Source organism: Mesocricetus auratus, unplaced genomic scaffold (genome assembly GCF_017639785.1).
Source record: "Mesocricetus auratus isolate SY011 unplaced genomic scaffold, BCM_Maur_2.0 Super-Scaffold_100045, whole genome shotgun sequence".
NCBI lineage: Eukaryota > Metazoa > Chordata > Mammalia > Rodentia > Cricetidae > Mesocricetus > Mesocricetus auratus.
Genome location: NW_024429222.1, coordinates 8,680,261 through 8,708,197, shown reverse-complemented (window position 1 = coordinate 8,708,197; position 27,937 = coordinate 8,680,261). Strand labels below are relative to the sequence as shown.

General features: G+C 42.5%; 1 protein-coding gene across 1 annotated transcript; it reads right to left on the bottom strand.

Moving 5' to 3' along the window:
* Window positions 1-27,876, bottom strand: LOC101831681 (carboxylesterase 1F). The gene is made up of 14 exons (XM_040735305.1): window positions 27,763-27,876; window positions 25,416-25,620; window positions 23,065-23,209; window positions 20,647-20,780; window positions 18,332-18,485; window positions 16,427-16,531; window positions 15,681-15,785; window positions 12,761-12,799; window positions 10,372-10,512; window positions 9,031-9,111; window positions 8,689-8,836; window positions 781-912; window positions 602-674; window positions 1-356 (listed from the first exon to the last, which is right to left on the bottom strand). The coding sequence occupies exons 1-14, from the start codon at window positions 27,812-27,814 to the stop codon at window positions 185-187; spliced, it is 1,686 nt and encodes a 561-aa protein (XP_040591239.1). The 5' UTR covers window positions 27,815-27,876; the 3' UTR covers window positions 1-184.
* Between the last annotated feature and the right edge of the window lie 61 nt (window positions 27,877-27,937).

Below are 27,937 nucleotides of genomic sequence, written 5' to 3'. Positions count from 1 at the left end.
TTTGACCTTAAAAAGAACATTTATTCTCAAAATTGAGGCCACAAGTACAAACATTTCCCTTCCGGCCTCTCTCCATCTCTCTGAAAAAATCCCCATGGTCCTCCAAGATCCATCAAAATTTACAAACACCTTTAGCGAAAGAACATCTTGGCTTCTCTGATCTGAGGTTGGCAGATCCTTGCATTCACAGCTCATTGTGCTCTGGCCGGGGTTGTTTCTTGGCCAGGATCTCAGTCCAGAAATCCACTTCTTCCCCTTTCAGTCTCTGGGCTTGCTGGGTGGTGGCCCCAATCTGCAGGTAACCTTCCTTCTGGTCATACTCTGGCCAGTGGGGTAGTCCTTCACCATTAGGGTTCCTGGGAACAGAATCGAACAGAATTCCTCAAAGCAACTCTGTGATACCCCACTTTTTTTTAATGATGTGTATAGTGATTACCGGGTTATCTGTTCCCCACCACTACAAAAGATGGGGAGAACCTGTAAGAGCAAAGCTTTGGAGTGATTGGATTTGAGTCACTTTAGAAACTGTCTTTCTTCCCAGTGAGTATGTGAAAATTTCATCTTGCCCACCACCCCAGTCCCATCTTTACCATGACCTCACCCATTCCGAGCAAAGTTGGCCCAGAATTTCATTATCATCTTGCTGAGGTTGGTCTCCTCTTCAGAGGCACCATCTGTGAGGAATAAAAAAAGAAAGGAGAGAAAGGTTTAAAACATGTCACCACTAAAAGCATAGCTGGACCTCATAATTCTACCCTCATACTAGCCACGAGTCATTACCTCTTAAAATGGGGGCACCGAAGACAGAGTATACTTCATCTCCATGGTCTCCAACTACATTTTTGGGTCTCATGTGTGATGAGAAGCTTGGGTGGTACTGAAACTCATACATGTAAGTAGGAGCTCCAGTATCTGTGAAGACATGGATTCATAACAACTCATGTTATTTGACATATACCCAGATAGAATCAAGACTCCTCCTGCCTTTAAAGGAAAGACCTGGTCATAAGCACTTCAGATAACCAGCTTCAAGAAGGATCCTTGGTTTGCTTATATGTACATAGCTAATAAATAAAAGTTGTGTTTGAGTCTTACAGTAAGCAATTCAAATGAGTGTATACAATGAACCTGGTAAATATATAGTAATGATAACAGTCTAGTTTGGTGTTTTGTGGGAGTTCTAACAGTGGGAGCAAGTGTGTCTCTGACTCTTTTGCTTGCTCTTGGGTCTCTTTTCCTCCCATTGGGTTGCTTTATCTAGCCTAGGTATGAATGCTTTTGTCTTGTTTTATTGTGTCTTGTTTTATCCCCTTTGGTTGTTGTGTCCTGGAGGCTTGCTCTTTTCTGAAGGGAGATGGAAGGGTAGTGGATCTGAGGGAGAGGGAAGATATGGGATGATCTGAGAGGACTAGAGGGAGGGGAAATTGTGACCAGGGTATAATGTCTGAGAGAAGAATCTATTTTCAATATAGAAGAGGCACAAAAGCAAAGCAAAAAGGACTCAAGTTATTCCACTATGGAGAATCATCAAGCCACAAGGGAGGAGAGCCAGATAGGTAGAAAAAATGAGTATTTGAGAAACAACAATAAATCCTAAGAAAATAGCAATATTGATTTTTGCATAGCAATAATTTCCTCCAATATAAATAGATTATACTCTCCTAAGAAAGGCAGAGACTTTTGTCACTTATAAAGCCTTATATCTTCTGAAGGTGAAGGAACAGAAGAGATACTATACACACATAGAAACTATCAGAGAAGAGACATAGCTATGGTTATATGAGATTATAAACTGTAAAAGTAGAGAAATAAAGACACTGCATGTTGAATTCATTGGTGAGTTCATCAAGAGAGAATAACAATTGTATATATATATACATATATATATTCACCCAATATCAGAGCATCTATATATATAGGGCATGCATCAAATGATCTTAGGTAATATGAAGATCACATGCAATACCAGGAAGAGGCTTCAGTATCCCCACCTTTAAAAATGGTCACATCATTCACCTAGAAATTTCATATGGAAATAGTCCTGGTATAACACACAAATATTCCAACCAAAATGAAGATAATGTGCCATATAATGCTAGCAGAAGTCTCATTCTTTTTCAAGTTCCATAGAACATTCTTCAGAAATACATTTCATGTGAAGGCACAAGAAAAATTCTTCATCAAATTTAACAGCAATGAAATTATAGCAAGTATTTTTTTTCTGAATAGACTAGAATGATGGGGGATGTCCTTTTGTATATATGTTCCTCTTATTGGTTGGTGAATAAAACACTGTTTGTCCAATAGCAAGGCAGGAAGCATAGGCAGAGCAACCAGACGAGGAGAAGGTTGGGGAAAGGAAGGCAGAGGGAGGCTGTGAGGAGACACCATGTAGACACCAAATGAGTAACAGGTCCGGTAAGCCAAGACCACGTGAAAATACATAGATTAATAGGAATAGGTGAATAATTGAGACAGAGCTAGCCAATAAGAAGCCCTATCCATCAGCCAACAGTTTTATTTGGGGCAAAGCAGCTGTGGGACCAGGTGGGACAGAAACCTCCATCTTTGCTAGAGAAAACCTAAATCAACAGTAGGAGGAATTTTAGATTGGAAATTGCAGGAATACAAATATGATTTGAACATATTCTGGGAATTCATAAATTTAGTTAAAAGTAAATTTAGTTAGAAGTAACAAACAGCTACAGATACAAAGAGTTCAAAGAAACAGTGGAAGTTTATACTAAAAGAAACTAGAACAAACTAAGACAAAAGTCAGGGAAGTGTGCAAATAAAGAGCAAATCAGAAATAACTTATGAAGATTTGGTAAATATCTTATCAATAGAGTCCTGGCCTAGCAAACTGGCAGACCTAGGTTCAACCCCCTGCTCCACAGGGATCTGCACATACACACACACACACACACACACACACACACACACACACACACACACACACACACGGCGGGAGAGGGAGAGAAAGAGGGGGGGTGGGGAGAGAGAGAGAGAGAGAAACACACAGAAAGGAAAGAAATTTGTGAAACTATAAAAATGTACAAAAGGTTGCCTGCTTTTGCTTCTTGTTGTACCAGAAGAAGAATAAGCCTGGGTAGAACTCTGTGATCTAAGAGAAGTGACAGGAAAAGACTTACAACCTTCCTTCTCCTATATAACAGAGCCATAAGAACATTGAGATTACAGAGACAATGGTGCCCTAATCACCTTCCTGAACAGCACCCCATAGAGCCTATTAGAGCAATCTCATTTAAAATCCAAGTGACAGACATTCTTCACCTAAACAGAGAAAGCCATGTTTACTTTGAAGTACAACAGACCCTGGATAGCCAAAGCAATACTGAGAAGTAGGAATACTGCTGCAGGAGGTATCACCATATCTGATTTCAAACTATACTTCAGATCCTTAGGATTAAAAACAGCATGGTATTGGTGCAGAAAAAGATACACAAATGAATAGGGTAGAATAGAGGACCCAGATACAAAACCACATGGCTAACAGAAATGCCAAAAATACATATTAGGCAAAAGATAGCATCCTTATGTTAGGAAAGACAAATATGTCTATGTAGAAGAATGAAGCTCAATCCTTACTTCTCAACTTGCAAGAAACCAACTACCAATGGGTGGAGGCCTTTAACATAAGATTTGAAACTGTAAAACTGCTAGAGGAAAAAGTCAGGAGTATGTGTCAAGACATATGCACAGGACTTTCTGAATAGGACTGTGACTGTTGAGAGAATAAACCTAGTAATCAACAAATCGTACTTAGTAAACTTTAAAAAAGGTTTTGTATAGCAAAGGGAACTCAGTCAACTGAGTTTCAAGCAGCCTACATGATGAAGGAAACTCTGTCATTTATATCTGATACAGGATTAGTACAAAGTTACAAGAAGCTGAACATCAAGAAAATAAACAATGTAACAAAATATAGGTCATGGAAATGATACAAGGATTTCAAAATGAGAAGTACAAATGGCTAAAACTATTTTCTATAATGGTGAACATTATTAGCATCAGGAAAATCAAATTCAAATTCAAGTTATTTTTAGATTCCCTGTTGCCACAATCAGAATGATTACTATCAAAAAAGAAAACAAACAAACAAACAACACCCTCAAAAAACAAATGTCAATAAATGCTGATGGAAATATAGGGAAAGGTAACTCTTATCCATTGTTGGTGGGAGTGCAAATTGGTTCAACCACCATGAATATTTGTGTGGAGGATTCTCAAAAAGCTAAAACTAGAAGTACCATGTAGCCTTCCTGGATATATACTCCCAAGCAACTCTAAAGGCTCCTCTAGAGTTATTTGCAATCCTTGTTCATTGCTATTCTCTCTATTCCAAATTACTAGAAATGGAATCAGCCTAGACATCCATCAACTTAAGAAAGAATAATGAAAATGCAGTACACACACAATGGGCTTTTATTAAGCTATAAAGAATATAAAATTATGGAATTGGTAGGAAAAAGAATGTAACTGAAAACGTTATACCAAGTGAAATAATTCAGGTTCAGTCAGACAAATACTGTGTTCTCTTTTGTGTATGGATCCTAGATTCAAATTTCTAGGGTTTTTGCATTTGAAGGGACTATACAAGTCAGGAAGCTTTAAAAGGCACAGGGAGGTTAAGGAGAAAATGTGTTAAGGAGTTAGGGGATGCTAGAACACATTACATGAAAAAAGGGAGTGGAATGCTGAAGGTTTAAGTAGAGACAAGAGAGAGAGGAGATGGGAAAGGGAGAAGTGAGTGAGAGCTGGTTGACCAAAATTAAAGATGTATGAAAAACCCTTAAGAAACCCACTGCTTTTTAAACTAATTTGAAAATGTAAGCTCTTTGAATGAGGAGATTGAGCCCTCCATGAGTGAACAATCCGTTCCCTCTCCCAGAAGATATGAGCTACTAAAAGAAAGTTACAGTGCCAGGAATGGGATACCATCCTATGATTTCCTGAGCAGAGAAGTCCCAGAGCACCTCCCTCACACACTACAAACAACATAGATTATTGCCACTTTTCTTTGTTGCCCCACAAAACTAGATATTAGGAATCTTTTGCTGATCATGTAGCACATTTTGGTTGTAGGACAGAAAAATCAAGTTGAAGTTGACTTGAAAATACTCTCCTTCCGGCTAGTTTATGTATTGTTGGAAGGTGCAATCTAGGCCTCTGGGATACAGGGAATCATTAATGGTATTACCTAGCATTGAACTCTGTTTACTTTATTTAAAAGATTTTTTAAAATTTTACATACCAATCAAAGTTCCCCCTTCCTCCCCTTCTTTGGCTCACCCCTCCCCCACCCAAGTCACTCCTCAGAGAGAGAGAGAGAGAGAGAGAGAGAGAGAGAGAGAGAGAGAGAGAGAGAGAGAGAGAGTAAGGCCTCCTATAGTGAGTCAACAAAGCCTGGCAGGAACAAAACCCCTCTCCCTTTATCAAGGCTGAGTAAGGTATCCCTCTATAGGGAATGGGCTCCAAAAGTCAGTTCATGCACTAGGGATGGAACCTGGTCCCCCTGCCAGGGGTCCCACAAACTGCCTAAGACTCACCACTGTCACCCACATGCAGAGGGCCTAGTTAGTTCCCCTGCAGGTTCTCCAACAGTCAGTCCTTGAGCTCCCACTAGCTCTGGTCAGCTGACTCTGTGGGTTCACCCATCATGATCTTGACCCCTTTGCTCATAAAAATCCCTCCTCCCTTTCTTCAATTGGACTCCAGGAGTTTAGTCCAGAGCTGAACTGTGGATCTCTGCATCTGCTTTCATCAGTTACTGGATAGATTATCTCTGATGACAATTAGGGCAGTCATCAATCTGATTACAGTACATGGCCAGGTCAGGCACCCTCTCCACTAGGAGTCTTAGTTGAGGTCATCTTTGTGGATTCCCTAAACTCATAATCTCTCCCTCTATAAAGGTGTCTCTTTCCTTACTCTCCCTTTCTGTCCTTACCCCAACTGGTCCATTCTGTTCCCTCATGTTCTCTTCTCATACCTTTTTACTGACCCCCTGGTGTTCCTAGTTTACCCAGGAGATCTTATCTATTTCCCCTTCCTAGGGTGATCCATGCATGACCCTCTTAGGGTTTTCCTTGTTACCTAGCTTCTCTGGGATTGTGGACTGTAGTCTGGTTATCTTTTGTTTTTTATTTAATATCCACTTCTGAGTGAGTACATACTGTGTTTATCATCACTCAGGATTTTTTTTCTAGTTCCATGCATTTGCCTGCAAACTTCATGAAGTCATTTTTTTCCCCAGCTGGTATTACTCCATTATGCAAACGTAACACATTTTCTTTATCTATTCTTCACTTGAGGGGCATCTGGGTTGTTTCCGGGTTCTGGCTATTATGAATAATGCCAGGCAAGATGTGGTTGATGGTGCAACAGTGGTTGTAGGACTGTGTAGCTTGCTGATTGGACTTGCTGCTTGTTCCACACGAGAGAGAATTACTTTCTGGCTCTATTAAACTGGTTGAAAGTCCGTGGATGAGGAAATCATGTGACTTTGGGGAGAACTTATTGCTGTTTTTGTTTCCTCATTTTTTCCTAACTAGGCACATTGTCAAACTGTTTTCCAAATATTTATACTCAAAGAGGAGAGCTAGTGTGCTCCATAACTGCACTACCATTACCCTGTGTCAAGGCACAGGTGACACCAAGGAAAGGTAGGTAGAAAGACTGTAAGTGCTGGAGGATGAGGAAGAGTGCCATGAAAATGCTGACTTCTAGGCATGACATGCTTTGCATTCATGACTCATTGAACTATGGTCGCTTGCACCAGACCTGCTAAAATGATCAGTCAGCCAAAGTAAGCTAAGATGAGGAGAAACAGCCTCCCTTAGAAAAGGGACCCCCCAAATGGCTATTCAATACCAGGTGGTTAGTCTTGAAATCACATCCATAAAGGTAGCATTATATGGACTGTCCAGGGTACATTCACAATGCATTTTAGTAATATATATTTGGACAATTAAAGAAAATGAAGCCATGTGTTCTGAGAGTCACAACATTTAGAAAGGAATTGGAAACCATTTTCCTGCCAAATTCCTTCAAAAGTCAGAGAACATATAGCTCCACCCCCATGAGGACAGAATCACAAAAGGCATGGAAATCAAACAAGCTCATTACAGGAAAATATAGCGGCACCAATGTCCTTCATAAACACAGACAGAAAAAAATACACAATAGGATCCCAGCAGGCCAAATCCAACCGCACCCAGACTCGTGGTTCAGAGTCAGTTTCATGAGTGAAATACAGGGAACACCATATTATAGAAGGAAGGACACCCGGCCGTGATACAGGCCTAGCTGACATGCCATGCTGTGCTGGAGCCCAGGGAGGCCTGCCTGTTTCTGAATGGAGGAAGAGGAGGCATGGAGGGGATGGGGGTAGATGGGAAGGGGTGTTGGGGTGGGGTATGGGGGACTGGGAGGAGAGGAGGGAGGGGAACTGCAACTGGTGTTTAAGATAGATGAAAAATGTTATTTGCATAAAATTTTGAAAAAAGATTTGAAGTTTCAAAAAAACTGCAAGTCATGGGGATTCTTGCAGATGAGCTAAATGCCTTTTACATTGTGAAATGATTTATATCATGAGCGTTTGTCGCATGGGGATAGAATGCCATGCTTTGTGTAAGCGTCCCCACATACAGTTAAGTCTAGTTTTCCAGCGGATGGTGCTGTTTTGAAAGGAGATGGGAGTTTACGGGACTCACCCTGCAGGAACTAGGTTTCTGGGGTGGGTCCTTGGGATTCTCTGTCTTTGCTGACCACTTCCTGAATCTCTCTTCCTCTTTGCTTTGTGTGTGCCATGAGGTGGCCTAGTTTGCTCTACCGTGCTCCCCAGAGTGATGTTCAGGGCAACCTCAGGGATACATCGCTGGAGCTGCCCACCACACAGTTAAACAATGCAAACAATTCTTTCCCCTCTTACCGTGTTAATGTCAGATATTTTGTCACAGTGACAACAGAGTTGTTGCATGCTGCATATCCACTACCAAACTCTCCTCCTGGCCTCCTGGCTTGAGCAAACTTCCTGACCTCACACTGATTCACTGCTCCACTGTGCAGCAACTGTTTTAGAAACAACTCAATGATGTGACATTTGCCTCTATTCCACATCTCAGCAGATGTACTTGAGTCTCCTGGTACCCCTGTCAGGGCAGGGAAGCCTGAGTTCTACCTCCAGCCCCGGTGACTCTGCTTCATGGTTTACTCTGATCACTATAACTACTCAACAAACAGATCAAAGCACAAACTGTTCAACTAACAAGTGAGTACGGTGGGTAAATACCCCCTTTCTGTGCTCTGGAATAATCCTGAGACCTGACATATGATCCTCCCCTAAGGATCCCACAGTTCCTGCTGCCCACAGTGGGCATGTGCCTGGCAGAGCATTATTGATGGCCTTCATCTCTTCCTGTGTCAGCCCTCACATCCCTGGTGTTGTTTTCTGGTATTAAGTACCAAAGTAATACTTGCATTTTCCCCTCTTCCTCAGAGTCTGTTACTTGAAAAACAAAACTGAACAGAACTTTTGCTGAATAAAACTTTGCACACTGACCATGATAAGTTCCCACATCTGTCTATCCTTCCTAGGAAGTGTGCAGGTTAGGACCAAAGTGGGAGAATCTTTGTCTTTCTTCCAATCTAACATCTGGGACTCACCTCTGTGGCCACGGGACACAATCACTGATGGGATACCAAATGTTATATCCCCAATGATCTCTAGGACTCCGTCTCTGATTTTGAGTGGCTCGTTGCTACCTCTTACATACTTCTCAATGGCATCTGGAACTGCATCCTCATTTATGCCCTGAAATGGATGATAAAAGCAATCACCAACCTCTCCAGCCAAATGATGCTGCATTGAATCTGACCTTCCCATGGGCTGTGCAAACCCTTCCTGGGGTGGTACAGTGGGAGACATCGGGTTGATCCATAATTTGAGTCAATCCCTCAAAGACTCTGCATTTCTCAGTCCGTGGCCACAAATCCCTAGGTGCTTACAAAATGGGGAGTGAACTTCTGCAGGAGAGCTATGGCCATCTTCTTGTCCCATTTTACATCACTTTGTGGAAATCCCATCATCTGTTTAAAAAAAAAAGTTAAGCATTTGTGAGCCACCAGGAATGAACAGAAAGAGACAGCCAGGAAAACCATCCTGCCCACTCTGGCATGAAGGAACTAGCTGTTCATGAGGGGGTATGGGTCTTCCACGAGTTCGAGAAAAAGAAGTCAATGAAGCAAGCAGATTTACACAGGCCCACTGTCCCACTGTCCCCTGTCCCCCCTTGTCCCCAAGACGCAGTGTCTGAATCAACAGCTGTATCTGTGCTCTCGCTGATCTCTGAAATCTATCTGCAGAGAAAGAGAGCTGCATGACTCTCAGATTGGATTGATTCTGTTCAGGCAGGGTAAGGCACATCCTAAAGAACCCCACAAAATGCCTACCTGAGAAAGTCCAATGCTTTCACATGAAATTACTCTTTCCTCCAGCAGAGCAACAACAAAACACTCATGAGAAGTCTGGCCCCTGAAGGGAACCCTTTCTTGAAGTTGTTTCTATACAAAATCCTCTTCAGTCATTCAACCAGTTAATCAATTATTTCTTTCATTTTTGAAATGTATAACATCAAAACAAAACTTTTAACTCAAGAGCATAAAGGTAAATTTTAAAATATGATCAACAATTTTGGATAAATGTTGAGGAAGCTATCTATTGGTCTCTCCTTCAGTCCCTGGGAAAGACAGGGACATGACTCCATTAAAGTTCTTACTTCAACCTGGACCTCTGCTTCCTGTCACCAAGAGGAGTCTCTTTCTGCTTGGGCTGTAGGCATGTGGACTTACCTCCATCACACCACAATATCTTGCAGTATTCTCAACAGTCTGGAAACATCACCAGCCTTGAGTTCAGGCAATGTTTTATCATTCTATCTTTGCTATCCTATTACTGAATAAAACACAACCTTTACTATTAGTGAGTGTTTTATTCCGTGATAGAAAGCAATTTTCTCTGAATAGTGGCAATAAGCCACTGTGAGTTCCTGTGGCGACCTATAGGACCCGAGAGTCCAGGCTGCACAATGGTTATGCCAATGAAGTCCAACCAGGCTGAGAATTTCAGAATTCATTAAGAAAAAACAAGGAGTAATCGGTATAGTGTTCATAAGCCTGGGCATCTCAGTTGGACCATGCCAGAAAATATTTCCTTGGATGAATTTACTATAGCAATGGGAACAGCTCACTATACAGTTCAGGCCTTAAAGACAGAATTCAGAGAACACAGTGAAGGCATGATAGTGGTGGGTGCAGGAGTATCTGCCTACAGGGTCCATTTATGCTCACTGTTGGTAGAAGCCAGCCGAACTCTTGCTTGTTGATTCCCACAATGTAGGGCACAGTGTTAAAATTCTTCTCAGCTAGGATCGCTTCTGGTGCCTTTGGCAGCAGCACTCCGTCAAGCACCGTTGGTACAAAAGGATGGTTCTGGGGAAGAGAGCAGCACAGTGTCATAGATCACCAGCATCTCCTGATCTGCCTGCCTAAGGCTACAGCTGAAACACAGACCCCATGACTGCAGCTGAAACACACACGCCATGACTGGGGGCAGCGGCCACACAATCAGTGTCCTCAGGTGGTCTATGAACCACAGAGACGAGATTTTCAGCATTTGTGAGTGATGAGGTTAATAGAAATAGGGAAGCAAAGGATGGGAAGAATTTTCACTAAATATGTATCACATAGAAAATACTTCAAATTTATAAACATATACATAATAACTTTAATCACTCACATTCCATAGAATTGATTTTCACTAGTCATAATAGTTATGTCTATACAGTTTTCCTGAATGCTGGATTGGTGAGTCCTGGGCCTCTGTTGCAGTGGAATTCTAGAGCTAGGTTCTTGGGAATCACTCGTCACAATATTGTCATCTTCCTTATATGTGGGCCACTGTAACTGGAGGTTTCTCTGCTGCCCACCAGTTCCCAGATAACCACTCTGAGGCTTAATATTAATTGCAAACTGTTAGGCAGACTTCTTACTGCCAAGCTCTACATATATAAGTCAATCCAGTTCTATTAATCTGTGCATCGCCATGTGGCCTGTGGCTTACTGGTAATGCTCTGACATTTTATTTCTCCAGAGGCTGCTGACGTCTTCCCAACTCCATAATCTTTCTCCCTCTCTTTCTGCTTGGATTTTCCACCCAGCTGTATTCTGCCCTTCCATAGGCCAAAGCAGCTTCTTTACTAGCCATGCTAATAAAATGCCTTCACAGCATACAGAGGGGACTTCCACATCAAGTCACAGTTTAAAGACACATTATATAGCATAGATTTCTGAAGTGTAGGATTTATTTAAACTATAATAAAGCACCATATGAGCATGGATTACTACTTTATCAACCCTGGGTAATAAGACACTAACTTTCTTCAGCGTCAGTGCCAAACTCTCTGCAGTTTCTTATTGCCGTGTGGATGCTAAATATGGGGAATCCACACATTTACACGCTTTACTATCATTTCCACAGTTTCATCCTGCACTTTAGGTATCCCATGACCATTTCCCAAAATGACCAACTGGAAAACAAACAGATCCCCTCCCCATCTCTTAGGTGTACTATATTGTTGACCCAACAATGACTTCATGGTCAAGAGGATCATATCCAATGGAGAAGACCGTAGCCAAGAACAGAGATGTTGCTATTTGGGGATAAACCCAGGCCTGTTGAATTTCTAGCTTGAAGAAATGAATGTCCTGAAGCAAGACTAGAGAGAAGGGCAGTCACAGAGTGACATCCCAACACGTCCTTATTTCCATGTTTATTTTGAAGCTGTAAGGAAATGGAGGTGCTGTACTTTGGATCTTAAGTGTCCTTAAAGACTAATGTGTTGTTGACTTGGTCTCCAGTCTGTACTACCAGTGAGAGGTGGTGTATCCTTTAGGAAATGGAGTCAAATAGGAGGTCAGGATACAAGAGTGTCACTTTCCTACTTCCCACTTGGTTTGCTTTAACTCTGTCCCTATTTTCCACTGTCTTTTTAAACTTAACTCTGATTGCAACTAGACATAACTTAGTTTACTAGTTTATTTTGCCACACTTTGCCCCGAAAGCTGGAATTCTTTGTGTGGGACAGACCTATTTCTGCTTCAATGCTGCATCCATCTCTGAAACCATAACCTGTCACATAGTAGTAGCTTCTTTTAAAAATGCTGAAGGTCTGAAAGAATTGAGATTCTTTAAATTCCATAGACATTTGAGGTGTACCCTGGGATTCCACGGAGGGACTAGAGAACAGGGCTGTAAATTTAGCAGACCTGAAGTAAGAAGTAAGAAGATGGAAAAATCATGGATGTCTCTACTAGAGTTATCAGGGTACAAGAAAGAGTGTAACATCTTCATCCTATGGTTCTCCTAGGATTTTTGTTTTGCTTAACAATGTTTTCCATGATCCATAGTTAGTCAATTTAGCTTTCTGGCAGCACAGCCTCTTTTATAGCGCCTTCTAGTGCAAGAATTGCTGTTAAGAAGATGATACAGGTTGCTGGTTAGGAGGAGGAGTAGTGCCAGCCTTGTTTCTGATCCTCTTGACTCTTAACCCATAAGTGATTTTTACTGCTGTAGACCTCAACATTACACATACATAAGAAAGAACTGTGATTCCACACACAGAAGCTCTTTTAATCACTACCTAACACTGGTAGACTCTAAACCTTGAAACATCCTTACCTCTTTGGTGTCACCTTGTACATTGATATTAAACAGATTCTGTGGAGGCAAAGAAAGAGATTATGGTTAGAAGTCTTCCTGGAGTAAAGGCACATCTCCCACTCTGTTCTGTGGTGATATATTTATGATCCTAATGAAGCATGTCTGGAGATCAGAATGCAAAGCTAGTCACAGCCATAGAGGCCAGGCAGTGGTGGCACACACCTTTGGACTCAGGAGACAGAAGTAAATGGATCTCTGTGAGTTCAAAACCACCTCGGGCTACATGAGAGTGAATCACTTTAAAAGAGAAACAGAGCTCACACCTTTAATCCCAGCACTAGAGAGTATATAAGGAGATCCGTGAGTCTGAGGAGCACTACAGTTTGGAGATGTAATCAGAAAACACAATCACTCCTTCAGTCTGAGCACTGGCAGAGGTGAGAACTCTCTAGTGGTTGGCTACTTTGCTTACATGAACTTCAGTTTGAACCTCAATTGTTGTCTGTGTGTTTACATTATTCATGCTACACTGTTCTCCCAGTCTCTTCTCAAGCAGGGTAAGAGAACCCTGCATGACATTGTCTCAGTACAGGTGAGTTGTGGGGCAGAATGAGGGAGGGCAGCAATAGGAACTACCAAGTGCTAGGACCCAGAGTCAGAGTTACTGAGGCTCTGAGAGGATGCCTGCCTCTGTATCAGGATCCTCCTTCAGCCCTCCCAAATCTCTCCTTCCAGGTAACAACACCCCAAAGTTTCTGTTGAGAAAATGTGTGGACAAGGTGACATCAGTGGCAGGATGTTTTGACTTCAACAGGAAACTAAGCTGGATGGATGATGGATGGACAGGATGAGTTCTGTACTCCCTCCCCTTTTGCTATTCTTACTTAATGAGTTCACCATGGGCGCTGGATCTCTATGCCTCAGAACATAGAGTATAACACAAAGATGGATACCTGACACTGCTGGTCAAACAGACTTTAAACCTAAACCAGTGTTAATCTGCAGGATTAGATAGTTTCTAAGCTATTAGAGGGTATGAGTGTTGATTGTTGTTTTGTTTAATTTCACCAGGAGGCAAACATGTTTCAGAGTGAAGTCAACAAATCATTAGGAACCTGAGATGCGGATTATTATTATTTTAGGAGCACCTGGACCAAGCTGTGTTCTTAGGTTTGAGTCCTTTGAAAGATTATAACAACCCACTCCTTTTCCTGTTCAAGGCTTCTTCTAACTAGGTTTGCTTGAGATAGAAAATCCCAACTCCTGTAAGCCCACTGACTCTCATTCCAGCCCACCAAGATTGAAGGGGTTGTGGATGTTACTTCAGATAATGGGTCTGATTTATTTGTGAGTAATGGTTATATTATTAAATGATCCTTATCACCTTTGCATTGAACAATGGTCCCAGATAGCACTATTTTGGTAAATGCTTGAAACTTTGAGAAATGGGGCTAACTAGTACAAAAGGAAGTGGCTGAACTATACATAGCTTGCTTAATCAGTTATAAATGAGTCATTGCTTGAGGATGAGGAAAATGTTTAACTACTTATGGGCTTCTAAGAAAAACATAACTTGTGATCTCAGTGTGATTTCTTATAACATAAAGATTTTAATTTGGTTTTGGAAAATACATAACTTATGGTTGTGAGGTAATGTTTTGCACAGAAATATTTGTATTAGGAGGTACAAAAGAGATAAGAAAAATAAGAGATACAGGAAAAGGAGAAATATGAAGGGAAACATCAAGAATGTAAAGGGATGAGATCAGGGAAAATGGAGAAAGGGCAACAACTGGAAAGAAAAAGAAAACAGGGTAAAAGAACAGAACAGAAAAGGAACACAGTCAGAAGAACAACCAGCAGAGAGAGAAATAAAATGAAGAATTAAGCTTTGGCTCTCAGATAAAGTTCCAGTGTGTGTCTGTGCCTCTCTGTTCCAGGAGTTTGGCTATCCACATCTCCTCTCCAGGTTCTCTGACCTGCGTAAAGCCTGCTGTGCTGCTATGGACTGGGCCCCTGGGTGGCTAATGATAATTGCCACCATAATAATAATAATACATCTCAAAATATCACTCTCTCTGAGAGGTATCAACTTGCTAGCTATAATGAGTGTTCTTTCTCTCTGTGTTCCTCATTTTTTGTTTGACCTACTCTGACACTAATCTTCCTAGCAGTTGTCATGGAAGGCTGGATCAATAAATAGATATAAAGATGGATAGAATTGTTCATTATATTCACTATTGATTCAGATGGAAGCATGGAGAAAAATGTAAAAGCTAGCAGGGAACTGATAGACAGTAATTGCTTTGGGAGAACTGGATAAAAAAGTGCATACATGTTGGCTGGATGACGCATGGATAATGAACAGATTGCCATAGATACATGAACAGTTATATATAGGTTAATTGTATATTGATAAAATCATTTCAAAGAATTGAATATGTGTATGTATGTATGAATGAATGGATGATGAATGAATAGACAGGTTTGGCTATTCATGAAACATAATCTTGGAAAATTATGTGTGAGTACTACTTTGGATACAGTCTCAATTTTCCAAGAAAAATTCTGAAATGTTTCTGAAAACTTTACTTAATAACCACATTCTCAAAACCCAAGATACCATTAACTTTTGGAAACATGGAATGTTTAATATCGCAAAACACAACAGAAAGGAAGAATGGTGGAATATTAAATTTAGAAAGAACTAGGAGAATATTTTGAAAAATTTTACCATATTGTTATTGAATTTCTTTTAAATTAGAAGCTTCTAATGATAAAAAAGAGAGCTTTAAACAGCTACTTAGGATCAGGTGGTTGACACTGCTCTCAAGAGATGAGAAACTATGTCAAGCACAATTTGGAGCTAAAGAACAGTTGAATAAACGAATCCTGGAACCAAGCACCTGGAGCACATACCATTGGAAAACACACCCACCATTTTCTGCATGACCTCCAAGAGCTCATCCTCTGTCTTCTGGCGCAGACAGTGAACAATGACAGCAGATGTGGTGGTTTTGCACCCAGCAATAACAGCAACTTTCTGCATGAGACAACAGGCAAACACAGAGGTCAAGAACAACGTTAGTATCCACCATTGGTGTAGACAGTGGGTTCTATCCTAAGCCCCATTTCTACAGACAGACAAGTGATCCTGAAAACACTGCAGACCAGAACACTTGGGGTCTAGGATCCACAAAATGTTGCCCCTGCTATAATTTGTAAGGGGTGGCATGAACACATCTGAGTCTGTTACCTTAACTTTTAAAATAGCCACAATATTGGAGAAGTGTATTGTCTTAAGAGACGCCAAGTGCAGTGGATGGAGGGCTAGGAATCCATGATTCCACCATCCACTTCAGATTCACTTCCTCCATTTACTTGGCATTTGGCATCTAGTTTCCAGTGCCTATTACATAAGAAGAGCTAATATGTGTGGCATGCTTCAGAGGACACCCTGTCTTCCCACACAACCCATGCAGATTGCAAGGCATCTGAATAGCAGGACTCACAGGAAGAAACTTCAGAACCTGTGGAGTATAGTTTAGATGGAACCCTAGAAGGGATTTCTGTCCAGCTATCTTCACTTCAGAAATCCCTTGAGCACATAGCTGAATCCTACAACCAGAAAGACCCCTGAAGACTCCAGGAAAGAGTATGGCCGTTTTCCAGGGTGGGACATACCTCAGTGACTGTCCTGGGGTCCTTGGTAAACAAGCCAGGAACAAGGATCACACCACTCTCAGAAATGGCCCTGTGGAAGAGGTTCTTGGCCAAGGGAGACAACATCTAGAGACAAGAGGAGAGTTTATGATCACAGGAGAGGTCCCATGACCCATTTGCCCTCTGAATGTTTCTCTTCCCTGGTCATTCTTAGAGGCTCTGGCACTCAGTAGACACGACACCACTTCATCTGTCTGTTCTATCTCTCAGTCCTTTCTCAGGTCTGGGATTCCACAAAGAAACTCAATTGAGTAGAACGAGGACACAGAGTGAGAAACGGTAGAGGAAGTGTGTGGCAAGTGCCTATGGCGACAAAAAACACTTGATGGACATTTTAGAAATTCCTAGTTACAGATTCTGTCTGAGAAATTCTTTTATTCTGAATTTATGGTGAACACTGCTGTGTAAGATAAAAAGATCCAAGGATACAGCTCAGTGGAGGAGCTGCCTGTGGGTCAGGCTAACACAAAAGACGTAAGAAGGAGAAGGAAGAAGTGGGGAGAAGGGGGAAATAGCTGCACCATCATGGAAACAATGGTAAATACTTCAAGGCAATAGCATTGCAGTATTAGATAAATAATCAATTCATGGCTCCCCATGGAACTTTGTGCAATTATGAATGATAATGCTATGTGCATGTTTAATGATTTCGGAGATATTCATGCCATACTGCATTTTAAAGAATAGCTTCGTTATAGAAACAGCATAAGATTGTAAGAGTCAGAGAATGCTTAGAAACATGATAAATAAATGATAGATGAATAGATAGACAATAGACATACTCTGAGGAAACAAGAGATATAGGTAGGACAAGATATCCACGGTGAACGTATAAGAGTCATAGGACTAGGGATGACATTTTTTTCTTCTTAATATTAATCTGCAATGTTTCTTTCTTCAGACTATGTGTATGTAAAGTGAAATGCAATAACTAAACTAATATTCTGTTCAACTCTAGGAGTTTCATATAGCTACCAAAACTTTCTATAACTTCTCCTTAACTCCCATTATTCATATAAGCAATTTTATTTTTATAACTTAATTTGACTGTGTCCCACACGTGCTACCCACTCTTTCCTGTCTCACTTTCATGCATCCTTCCTCTCACTACTGTCTACAAAAGAACTCACTCCTCTGCTCCAGATTCTGCTGCTGCCATGCTAGTCATGGACAAACTCGGAGGCCACTACAGAGAGGATTCTGCCTGATGTCCACACTTGAGAACCCAAATATATAGATCTACCTTGGATCCAAACAACTGCTTCTTTCTATTTGTAGTTTATAATCAACCCAAGTCCCAGCCCTACTAAGAAGCCATGGTTATTGATAGCGACTGATATAACAGGAGTCAGTGTTCTGTAAGAGTGGGGACCTGGTGGGTAGAACACTCTCCAGCGAAGGCCACACCCAAGGGTATATGGACAACATAAACTGTACTTGATGAGTTTAAAACAAAAAGAGGCACAAAGTTAAATGGGAGGGAGGGGCACATGGATATGGCAGATGACAGGGAAAGAATGAATAGCATCAAAAAGCATTGCATGAAATTCTCAAAGATCTGTAACAGAAACATGACAAGGCCAAAGCCTTCTGTGTAAAATGAGATGCAACCTGCTTCTTAAATAAACGTGTTTTAAATGCTTGAAAGAAATGTGATTGATAGAGGGGAAAGGAAATCAGCGAAGTGGCTACAGTTATCACTGCTCCAAGCTAGAACTGGAAGGGAGCTTTCAAGGAACCATCAATATTGTACAGTGAGTAAACTGGACACTGAGTCCAGGTTTGGGGTTTTGAAAGCGACCAACTGATTTCTAACAGGTCCCACCAGCAAGCCTCGACACGAGGGCTGGTGCTGGGGACACTTACAAGAACAGAGACACTTTCAGCTCCTGCTGACTCTCCAAAGATGGTGACAGAACCTGGGTCTCCTCCAAAATTGGCAATGTTGTCCTGAACCCAGCGCAGTGCAGCCACCTGGTCCAAATGGCCCCAGTTTCCCCGGCTGTGTTCATCCCCTGTGCTGCAAGAGACAAAGAAGGTATACATTGCATGGCTGGGATTTTAGGACCACAGGTGTATTGGGGTCCTTTTCAGCTTTCCAGAATCCAGGTGAACTCGCATCCCTGACATTGGAATTTTCACCTGCATGAGGCTCTCGTACATTATTCCAACAATTAACTACTCACTAGGGATCTAACATATATCTAAGGGCTACAAAACATCTTGAAACAAAACAAAAGCAAAAATTATGGCAACACTCTGTTACAGATCAGAGCACAAAGTAACAAATAATATGTCAATATAGTGCCAGCAATGGGGAAAAGAAATTCAGGTAAAGAAAGAAGCAAGGGTAGGTCTGGAATACCCTGTAGACTCATCACCAGAGGAACCCTCTTTGAGTTGGTGGCATTTGACAGAGCTCTAAGTACAATGAGCACCAGGGCCTTGTAAATATCCAAAGAAGAATTTCAGTTAAGATGAGGAGCAGGTGTAAAGGTCTTGGGATTGGGAGAAAAAAACATTCATGCAGCTTCTGTGAGACCCAGGCAGAGCCACTGTTGTGAGATTTGGCAAGGCTTCTATGTCACTGAAATTCATGTATTACACAAAGGCATGACATGGCCCAATCATTCACTGTTTCACCAAGTATTCTGCCCACATATGCAGCACCATCATGGAAAAGTGCAAGTTTGAATGAAATGTTGGTTATAACATTAACTCACCCCTAACCAGTTCCACAGAAAGGCTTTGAAAGGTGAAAAATGTGGATCCAAAGCAGTAGGATTCTGAGCATATTTTAAAGATAGCGTTATGAGGATTTGTTGCCTTCCTGGAAAAATGGTGTGAGCAAAAAGAAGAGTCCGGCATGTATGAAAGGCCCGTATTGTGAACAAATGGGTGCTTGGAGCAGTCAGCAGCTATGTAGGATCCTGTGGGAAACAGGTGAGGGTTTGATGAAAGAATGGTCAGTGCGTATTAAGGGGCTCAGCTTCTCCCTGCTAGGTGTGAGAACTCTATGGGTGTCTACAGAAGAGCAGGAGGTAGGTGAAAGGAGGATGTAGGATTTAAAGGCAAATTGGGAATTACAAATAGTGTGGAACTCAGGGTATTGAGAGAGAAAGAGAGAGAGAGAGAGAGAGAGAGAGAGAGAGAGAGAGAGAGAGAGAGAGAGAGAGAGAGAGAGAGAGAGAGAGGAGGAGGAGGAGGAGGAGGAGGAGGAGTTGGGCAAGGCCAGGGCAAGGAAGCATCTCACTGTGGTTATTATATGTTATTAGCTATATGAGCTAGGTTGAGCACTGTTTAGGTTGCAGTAGCTTCTAGGCCCACTTGGCTTCATGGTCACCTGAAATCTTTCCTGCAGAACCACTAGCTGAGATCCCTTCATGAACCCACTCCTTCCCTGCTTCCCTGTGAGGAAATGCATAGTGTCCAAGTGCTGTGCTGTGGTGCTGATTGCTGCCACAGAGGAATGCAGAGTGCTGATGAAATACAGGTGACCATTTCAAAGACAGCAACATGAAGACTGGGTTTTTCAGAATAAACAGGACTTTGTTTCATGGAGTAGGTGTTTAGGAAGAGATCCTAGAAGCAAGAGCAGTGTGGCTGAGGAGATAAGGCCCGGTAATGAAGGACTGAACCACCATCATGGAAAAATTTATCAAACATCCCTGTTCAGGGCAAAATTACTAAAACTGGATTCTGGCATCTTTGCTTCTGCAGGGTTGATGGTCTGAATACAGTCTTTTCTACAAGTGGGGGGTTTGATAAGTAATGTGCCTGGTTTATTCAATGATAGAATTTGTAGATGGTGAAGTCTTTTATTGGGCACACTGTATTTTTCAGCTATCTGTTTGATCAAGGGAATCATTGATATCCTGAGAAAGGAAGTTGTTACCGAAAGAGCAAGACTGCCTTCCCATTTTCTCGGACGTTATGCCTTGCCATGTAGTTGTCTGTTTATTCCACAGACTCAATTTCTGTTCTTCCACCATGATGCATTGTAGCCTAGGAACCCTGACCATACCCAAGTCTGATGAAATGATTCAGTTCTTGGTTTCTAGTCACCCAAACACTGGCCTAAAAAAGTAAGATCTCCATGTCATCCACAAATTTCAAATACACTGCTATAGAGCTGATCAATCAGAAGCCAATGTGCAAAGAGGAGTATCCACAAACCCTACCTGAAGAATCCCCAGATGCTCAGGCGGTACTGAATGGCTACCACCACCACATTTTCATGGGCAGAGAGGGCCAATCCATCATAGGTTGATGCACCGCCCAATATCAGTCCACCTCCATGGATCCACACCATCACCTAGGTGGCAAGAAAAGAACCATACTTGGCATAGAAATAGAATTAGGAAGGAGCTCAGAAGACATCTGGTTTGATTTTTGTGGCCTGGCCCACTATGGTTACAGAATAGTATTGTACTTCTTTCTCAACTTGCCTTGCTAGAAGCCAGGATGATACCTCATTTAATGTCCCTACTTTTCTCTTTAGACCTGTGTGCCATGTCTCCCCAGGGCCACTCTAACTGAGAGCATCATCATGGGAATGACAGAGGTCAATGATGTCATCTGTTTCCCAGCATGCTGACATCGTGATACTTGGTCCATTCAGGCAGCTGAGTCTTTTAGCTTCATTTCTATTAACCATGACGTGTCTATAAACTCATCTCCAGGCCCCTGGTTAGTACCCTATCCTGTCACTTGAGTGCACTACATTTCCACCACAGTCCTCCACATCTTGCTAAACCCACTTTACAGCCTCCCTCTCCATGAAGTCTTCAGCCATCTAACTATTAAGAGTGTCTACTCTACACCGGACTCTTTTATGCAGCTTCAGGCTGAGGAGGGATACAATAACTGTTAATTTAAGGCTTCAGGATTTAAAGAACTTACATTCCACAGAACTGGGAGAAAAGAAACTTGAAATCTTATACAACACTGCTAACAAACAGGAAAGAGAAACAAGGATTATTTGAGCACAGTAAAATGATTATTCTCTATGATAATAGGAAAAGCTGAGGCATCTCTGCTGTGATCCCACAGCTAATGAAAGGTGGAAGCAGGACTTGAGCAGCCAACTGGCCTCGGCTCACAGCTGAGCTGCTCACCAGTGCAGTTCATGGTCACAGATCAATGACCTGGGCTAAGAGCTCAGCCCTCCCATAGCTCTGACAACTGTCAGTGCTGCTGTGTCCTCCACTAGGACTAAGACATAGCCCAGAAGCCACTGCAGACAGTTTACAACATGTAAGGTACAAAGAGACAAGGAAGGCAGGCGATTCCTGCTCTTTCAGCAAGTGGAAGTGTACAGAAAATCTATGCTCAGATCCCATGCTTCTAGAGCCTTTGTACATAGCTAGACAGTCCTTTGCTTTCCAAGGTCCAAGAGCTTCTGTTTATCCTCCAGTTGGGGTCTCTACCACCTACATAGAGGGTCTGAATCAGATCATCTTAAAGGCTGAGCCTGCAGGGTAGCCAGGGCTGTGTTGAAGACACCTGTTATCCCAGGTGTCTGTGCAGACCAGATGACCGATCCTTGAAGGAAGGCTATGCATAATGGTTCCTGTCCTTGCTTCTCCTGATCCAAAGTCTGGCTGTGTAGACAGAGTTGAGAATAGAAGCTGAAAAATGGGTGGGAGTGAGATTTGTTCTCACCTCCTCATGCAATGCAAACATGTTCAGGGTCAAATACTGCTCTGATGACTTCTGTTTCTTCCTTTACTTCTGAGTTTCATCCCAGGTGCTCCCAGGAGAGTGAGTAGGTGCTCACACCCTATCTTATGCACATCAACGATCATGTCTTTACAGAACTTCTCTCCAAGAGTGTGTGGTCTATAACTGGCAGCATGCCCTACTTCTTCCTTTATTTCAATGGAAAATGCTGACTCACTAGGCCATCAGCACATGCCAAAGGCAGCCAGGGAGAGGAATGAGCTAAAATCAAAACACAGGTGATTGGCAAAGGGCATGGAAAGTGCTTATGAGGTTGCCAAGACTCCTCCCTCCACACAGCCATCATGGGCCATGAGTTTCCACCTGGACGTTGTCACAGGTAATGCGAGGAGAAAGGTAGCACAAATTCCCTTGGCAGCCCCTGCCTAGGAGCACAGGTGTAGAGACAGAAGATCCAAGCTCTTGTCCCGTGATCCTTTCCTTCTGTGCACCCTCCATTGCCTATCTGAGCCTCAGTTTCTCTATCTGTATACAGAGGCTTGGGCCCTTCATTTTCCTCTAAGATTCCTTCTGTCACTCACATCATTGTAAATCGTGTCTCAGCTGCTCTGGAGACCAGATTTGTCATCTAATAACCAGCAGCAGTCATTTTGAGAATCTTCTATTTGCGTGAGAGAATGTGAAAAACTTAAACTGTGCATTCCAGATATATAGCAATTCCACCAAAATAAGAATCTTTGGGAGAAATGAAGTGATGCATTAGCATATTTTTTGTGGTGAAAGGAGGCTCTTGGTTCCTGACCTGGTCCTGGCTTGTCTACCCATGCATCTAGCTGCAAGGATCCCCTTCCAGTCCCACTGAAGGCCTGGATGCTGTAGCACACAGGACTAGACAGACCAGTAGTCTCCTTTCTTACCGGCAACCTGCTGCTCCTTGTCAAGTCAGCAGGAGTGTAAATATTCAGGTAGAGGCAGTCTTCAGAAAACTGCAGAGGGATTTTCTCCTTTCTGTTGGTTATGAGGTCATTGGTCCTCTGCCCTCTCACTGCGTCTTGGGAGCACCTGGAGGAGACAGTGGACACTGGAAATTCCAACATATAGAAGCTGGAAATGCCACCTGGGTCTCTACATTGCACAGGAAGTTTGATCTAGTAAAGGCAGCTGCGTTCACAGGACTAGAATCTGGTGTAATTAATAAGAGGAACTTTATGCATAAATAGTGGGAACCCAGAGATCCCCAACCCAGTAAAGGAACAAATACCTGGCATCTCCCCTATTCCTGGAGCCTTTGGGAAAATGGAGAAGATATTCACAGGCTGATCTACCTGGGATATGATAAACTCACTAGAGTCTGCTCAGTGCCTGCCCTTGTCTAGGCCTAGTGCCGTGGGTTGAGGTGTGACCCTGATCTTTCATTAGGTGACCTTCTGCTAGTCTCTCTGAGGCATCTGTAAATCCAAGAACTTCCACTGATAACTGTTTAGCCTGTTGCAAGTTACGGGTGATGTCTTTACGGGATGATCTCAATGTCTTGCATTCTAGTCACTAATATGCTGGACAATATTGGCTGAGTACCTTTCCTGCTTTTTGCAGAAAAGTTCCTGGTCCAAGTAAAGCCAATGCTATCTCTAAAGCTCTCTGTCAGCCTCCTATGAAAGAATAACTAACTGTTGGCTTCTTTATGAGAGATCATAAAGCACAAAGAATAACTGTTGGCTTCCCTAATGAGAGATCATGAAGGGCCAGTGTAGAATAGAAATAGAATTAGTGGAAATTGCTGAGTCATCCTGGAGTCCCAGACACTGGTTCATTTTTTCAAAATGCAACCATGCAATCAACAGCTTGATGCATGATAATTATGACCAAAATTTCAATTAATGTGTTAACATATGACCTCAAATCTCCAGATGCAAATAATAACAATAATAATAATAATGATGATAATAATAATAATAGCAGGCTCACATAGCAATTATGGCCTGGTTTGACTGACAGATATCTGTGAGGTGGTTTTTCTGTCTGATTTGGTAATTTGACTTCTATCAAAAGAGCAGGCATGTTCTCACCCCTGTTTGGAAGTCACTGCATGAAATGTGCACAAGGTCTAAACATGCAGCCCTCATTTTTCTGCTTTTGTTGCTCTTTTCCTTGTCATTCTGGTTAGCTGTGTCCCTGTCGGTGATCTTCCAGCTGCCTCTTGAGTTCAAGGCCGGCAACATGACTGATTGCTTTCTTTCATTTTTTGCAGTTTCTTTTTTTATTATTTATTTTTTACATTCCAATCCCAGTTCCTCCTTCCTCCTCTCCTTCCAATTCCCCCATCCACCCCTCCTCCCATCTGTTCCTTGAAGAGGGTAAGGCCTCCCATAGGAAGTCTACTAAGTCTCATCAACTCACTGAGGCAGAGTCAAAGCACCTCTATGTCTAGGTTGAGCAAGGTATCTCTTCATATAGAATGAGCTCCCTAAGTCAGTTTGTGTATTAGAGTTAGATCTTGGACCCACTGCCAGTGGCCTCATATATTGTCCCAGTCACACCAGTGTCACCTATTTTAAGGGAGCCTAGTTTGGTCTTGTGCAGGTTCCCCATTTGTCAGACCTGAATCAGTGATTTCTCACTAGCTCAGGTCAGCTGTTTGTGTGGGTTTCCATAACATGGTCTTGACTCTTTTGTTAGATTGTGCTCCAGGATGTTGGCCCATTGGTTAGTTGTGGATTTCTGCATCTGCTTCCATCTATTTCTGGAAGAGGGTTCTAGCTTCTCTGGGGTTGTGAATTGTAGACTGGGTATCTTTTGCCTTATATATGGTATCCACTTATGAGTGAATATATACTATATTTGTCTTTTTTGGTTTTGGGTTACCCCACTCAGGATGTTTTTTTTTCTAGTTCTGTCCATTTGCCTGCAAATTTTAGGATGTAGTTGTTTCGTACCTCTGTGTAATACACCATTGTGTAAATATACCACATTTTCTTTATCCTCTCTTCAGTTGAAGGGAATCTAGCTTCAGACACTGGTTTTAATTTCCCTCATATACTAACTTATTTAATCTTTGGATTAGTACTTCTTTTACCCAGTTCTGTTTATATTGTCAGTTTAGAGAGGGTGACAAACAGATGATTCTAGAGAAGAATGAAAAATCTGTAATGTTTCTAAAGTAATCTTGAGGATTCCAGAAGGCTATTGGACCAGTGGTTGGCTCCCACCTGCATCACTCTAAAACATAAGCTCTCACTCAAGTAGACCCAGGCCCACCCCAGTGGCTTACATAGGGGGGTAGGAGGTGGCATTCTTCACGAAGCTCCAGGGCTCTGCAGGTTGTGGTGGAGCAAACCTCAGGGATCCAAGAGGAGGCTTGGCAAAGGGGACTCCCAGGAAGACAGCCACAGGCTGTGGGAAGCCTTCTAAGCTCACATACTTCCCCAGGACTTTGCCATGAACAGTGTCCACCACGGGTGGTGAGGATGGGTGCCCTGTGGACCATGGAGAAGTAAAAGAACACATCAGAGTGACAAGGTCAGTCCTGGGTTCCATGAGGGTTCCCCATTTTCTAAGCACATGACCTTGAATAAGTTACCTAAATACCGATGCGTACCATTTGCTTCTGAAGTGAAATTAAGATGAGGAACACTTACCTCAGAGGGTTGAGTCTAAATCACACTGGAGTGGGAGGTGGAAAAGCATGCTGCCAAAGTCACAGTGGGAAAGAAACTGCTAGCACAAACAGAGCCTTTGGTCTCCTTCTGAGAAACCTGTGTCCATCAGGTCCCTGATGCTGAGTGCATGCCGGAGTCAGGGAGGAACAAAGGGCCTCTGTCTCTAGAGGAAGACAAAGTGGCCCCTGTCTCAGGAAGGTGGCCATATTGAAAGACCTCAATATTTGGGAGGCTGGGGCAGGGGATCACCTTAAGTTCTAGATCAGCGTGGGCTACATAGCAAGTTAAAACAGGCTGAACTGCAGAGTGAGACAAAGATAAACCAACAAGAATGGCACTGCTTGTCATCATCTCAAAACGGGAAGAGTCTGTGGCATGCGTGTATGAGACTCCACTGTAGGCGTGTAAAGCAAGAGAAAGAGCCATGATTACAGACAGACACAGCCAGAGCTGATAAGAACACCCACCAGAGTGGTGGTCAGAGATGGGCATGGACTTTGGAAGTCTAAGAAGACAAGGAGACGAGGAGTTGAAAAGAGGGATGGGAGAGATGTGAGCTTCAGAAGTGAAAGAGGGTAAAGTCTGATCACAAATGCTCAGTCATGGCTGAATTATCTCTGAACTATCTCCCAGATCATCGAGAGCAGGTGATAGGGTGGGGGTGGGGGAGAATGAGAACGTTACCAAGAGCAGTTATGACTTGCATCATCTAAATTGCACACATATGTGATACCTACTGTTTACCAGATGTACATCCCTGTTTCTTGGCAGTATTCATAACAAGAGTCTTTCTAGGTAACTATTGATATGCCATTTAACTTGGAGGCATCCTGTGTGAACTTCCTAAAGATAGAAAGAGTGGCATTGCCAGGGTAACCAACATCAAATGAATGCTCTGCTCCATATCTGAGTCATTCTTTACTCTGTTTTCCACTCAGTTCCAGGCCTCTCTCAGAGTCACATGTTCAGATAGATGAGGCTTTTGGGGTGCTTACTCCTGAACACTGACTCAGGACTCAAGATCTAGAGACAGCCCAGGATCTGATTTTCCAGGCAAACTTGGAAGCACACACATCCCTGTGAGCCCCTTTTCTCAGTCAATAAAATGTTCCAGATACATGTTAAAATCAATGCTATAGCCACACAGTAACCATTGTGTGTCTGATGCTGATGAGGCCATCATGCCCTGTGGGAACTGTCACTCTCAGGGTCTGTCCATTACAGAGTCATGGTCCTAAACTTGCTTTACTCAGATTTGATAGTGTGGACCACTGTCCACCTGTCCCCCGGCCTCATCACCCAGAGCCTGGCATCAGACAGCCAAGATGGGCACTGTTCTCTAGCATGCCTTGAAACGCTAACAGAAGAGGCACTGGCTGAAGCCATGAGCCTCCTCACTGACCTGGCACTTCCTGTGTCCCCACCCCCAGTTCTATGTTGGGAACAATGAATAACACCATGTCTTTCAATGACTATTGGTTCCTGATGTATTATCTTGACCATATCTCATATTATCTATTAATATATCACATACTTATGTATTTGTAGAAAATATGCATGGAGGGCAAACCACATATAAAGGCATGAAGGCAAGCCCTACTGCAAATGTGCATCTCCTTAAGAAGTTTAGAAATGAAGCCACCTAATCCTCTCTGAGGTCCAGTGAAGTAAGGAAACCTATTTCACCTGATTGGAGTTGTGCACAAACTCCGTTTGTGTTAGAGTTGGCTCCTTGTCTTTCTGTATCTTCTGTACAGTGTGCTGCTGGGTCTCAGGGATTTTATCCTCTCCTGACCTCAGTATGTCCTGTGCCGTGGTCTGGCCACTTGAAGGCAAGCCCAAGCAGGAAGACTGTATTATCCTGTAGAACTGAATCGGTCTGTGTTGTTTCTGCTCTATGCACAACTCTGCAAATATTTGAAACCTTGTCCCCACAAATCTTATTTCAAAAGTACTCACCCCAAACCACACAGGTTGCTTGCAACACCAAGAACAGAGTTCGGAGACACATCCTGCAGGGGACAGGCTCCCAGGTCAATAGAGTTTCTGACTCTGATCTGCAAGGAAGGGGAGTGAATGGTCCTGCCCACATACTGGAAACCTGCCAGGGCACCCTGCCCACAAAGCTCAGTTA

What these genes read in the sequence shown, in the direction of transcription:
- LOC101831681 (XM_040735305.1), bottom strand. Translation starts at nt 27,814, where the DNA reads ATGTGTCTCCGAACTCTGTTCTTGGTGTTGCAAGCAACCTGTGTGGTT. An exon ending in TGGAGGTCATGCAGAAAATG is followed by an intron (nt 12,800 to 15,680) that starts GTGGGTGTGTTT and finishes TTGCCTCCACAG; the next exon opens with AATCTGTTTAATATCAATGT. An exon ending in TGTGTCCCGTGGCCACAGAG is followed by an intron (nt 913 to 8,688) that starts GTGAGTCCCAGA and finishes ATGTCTTCACAG; the next exon opens with ATACTGGAGCTCCTACTTAC.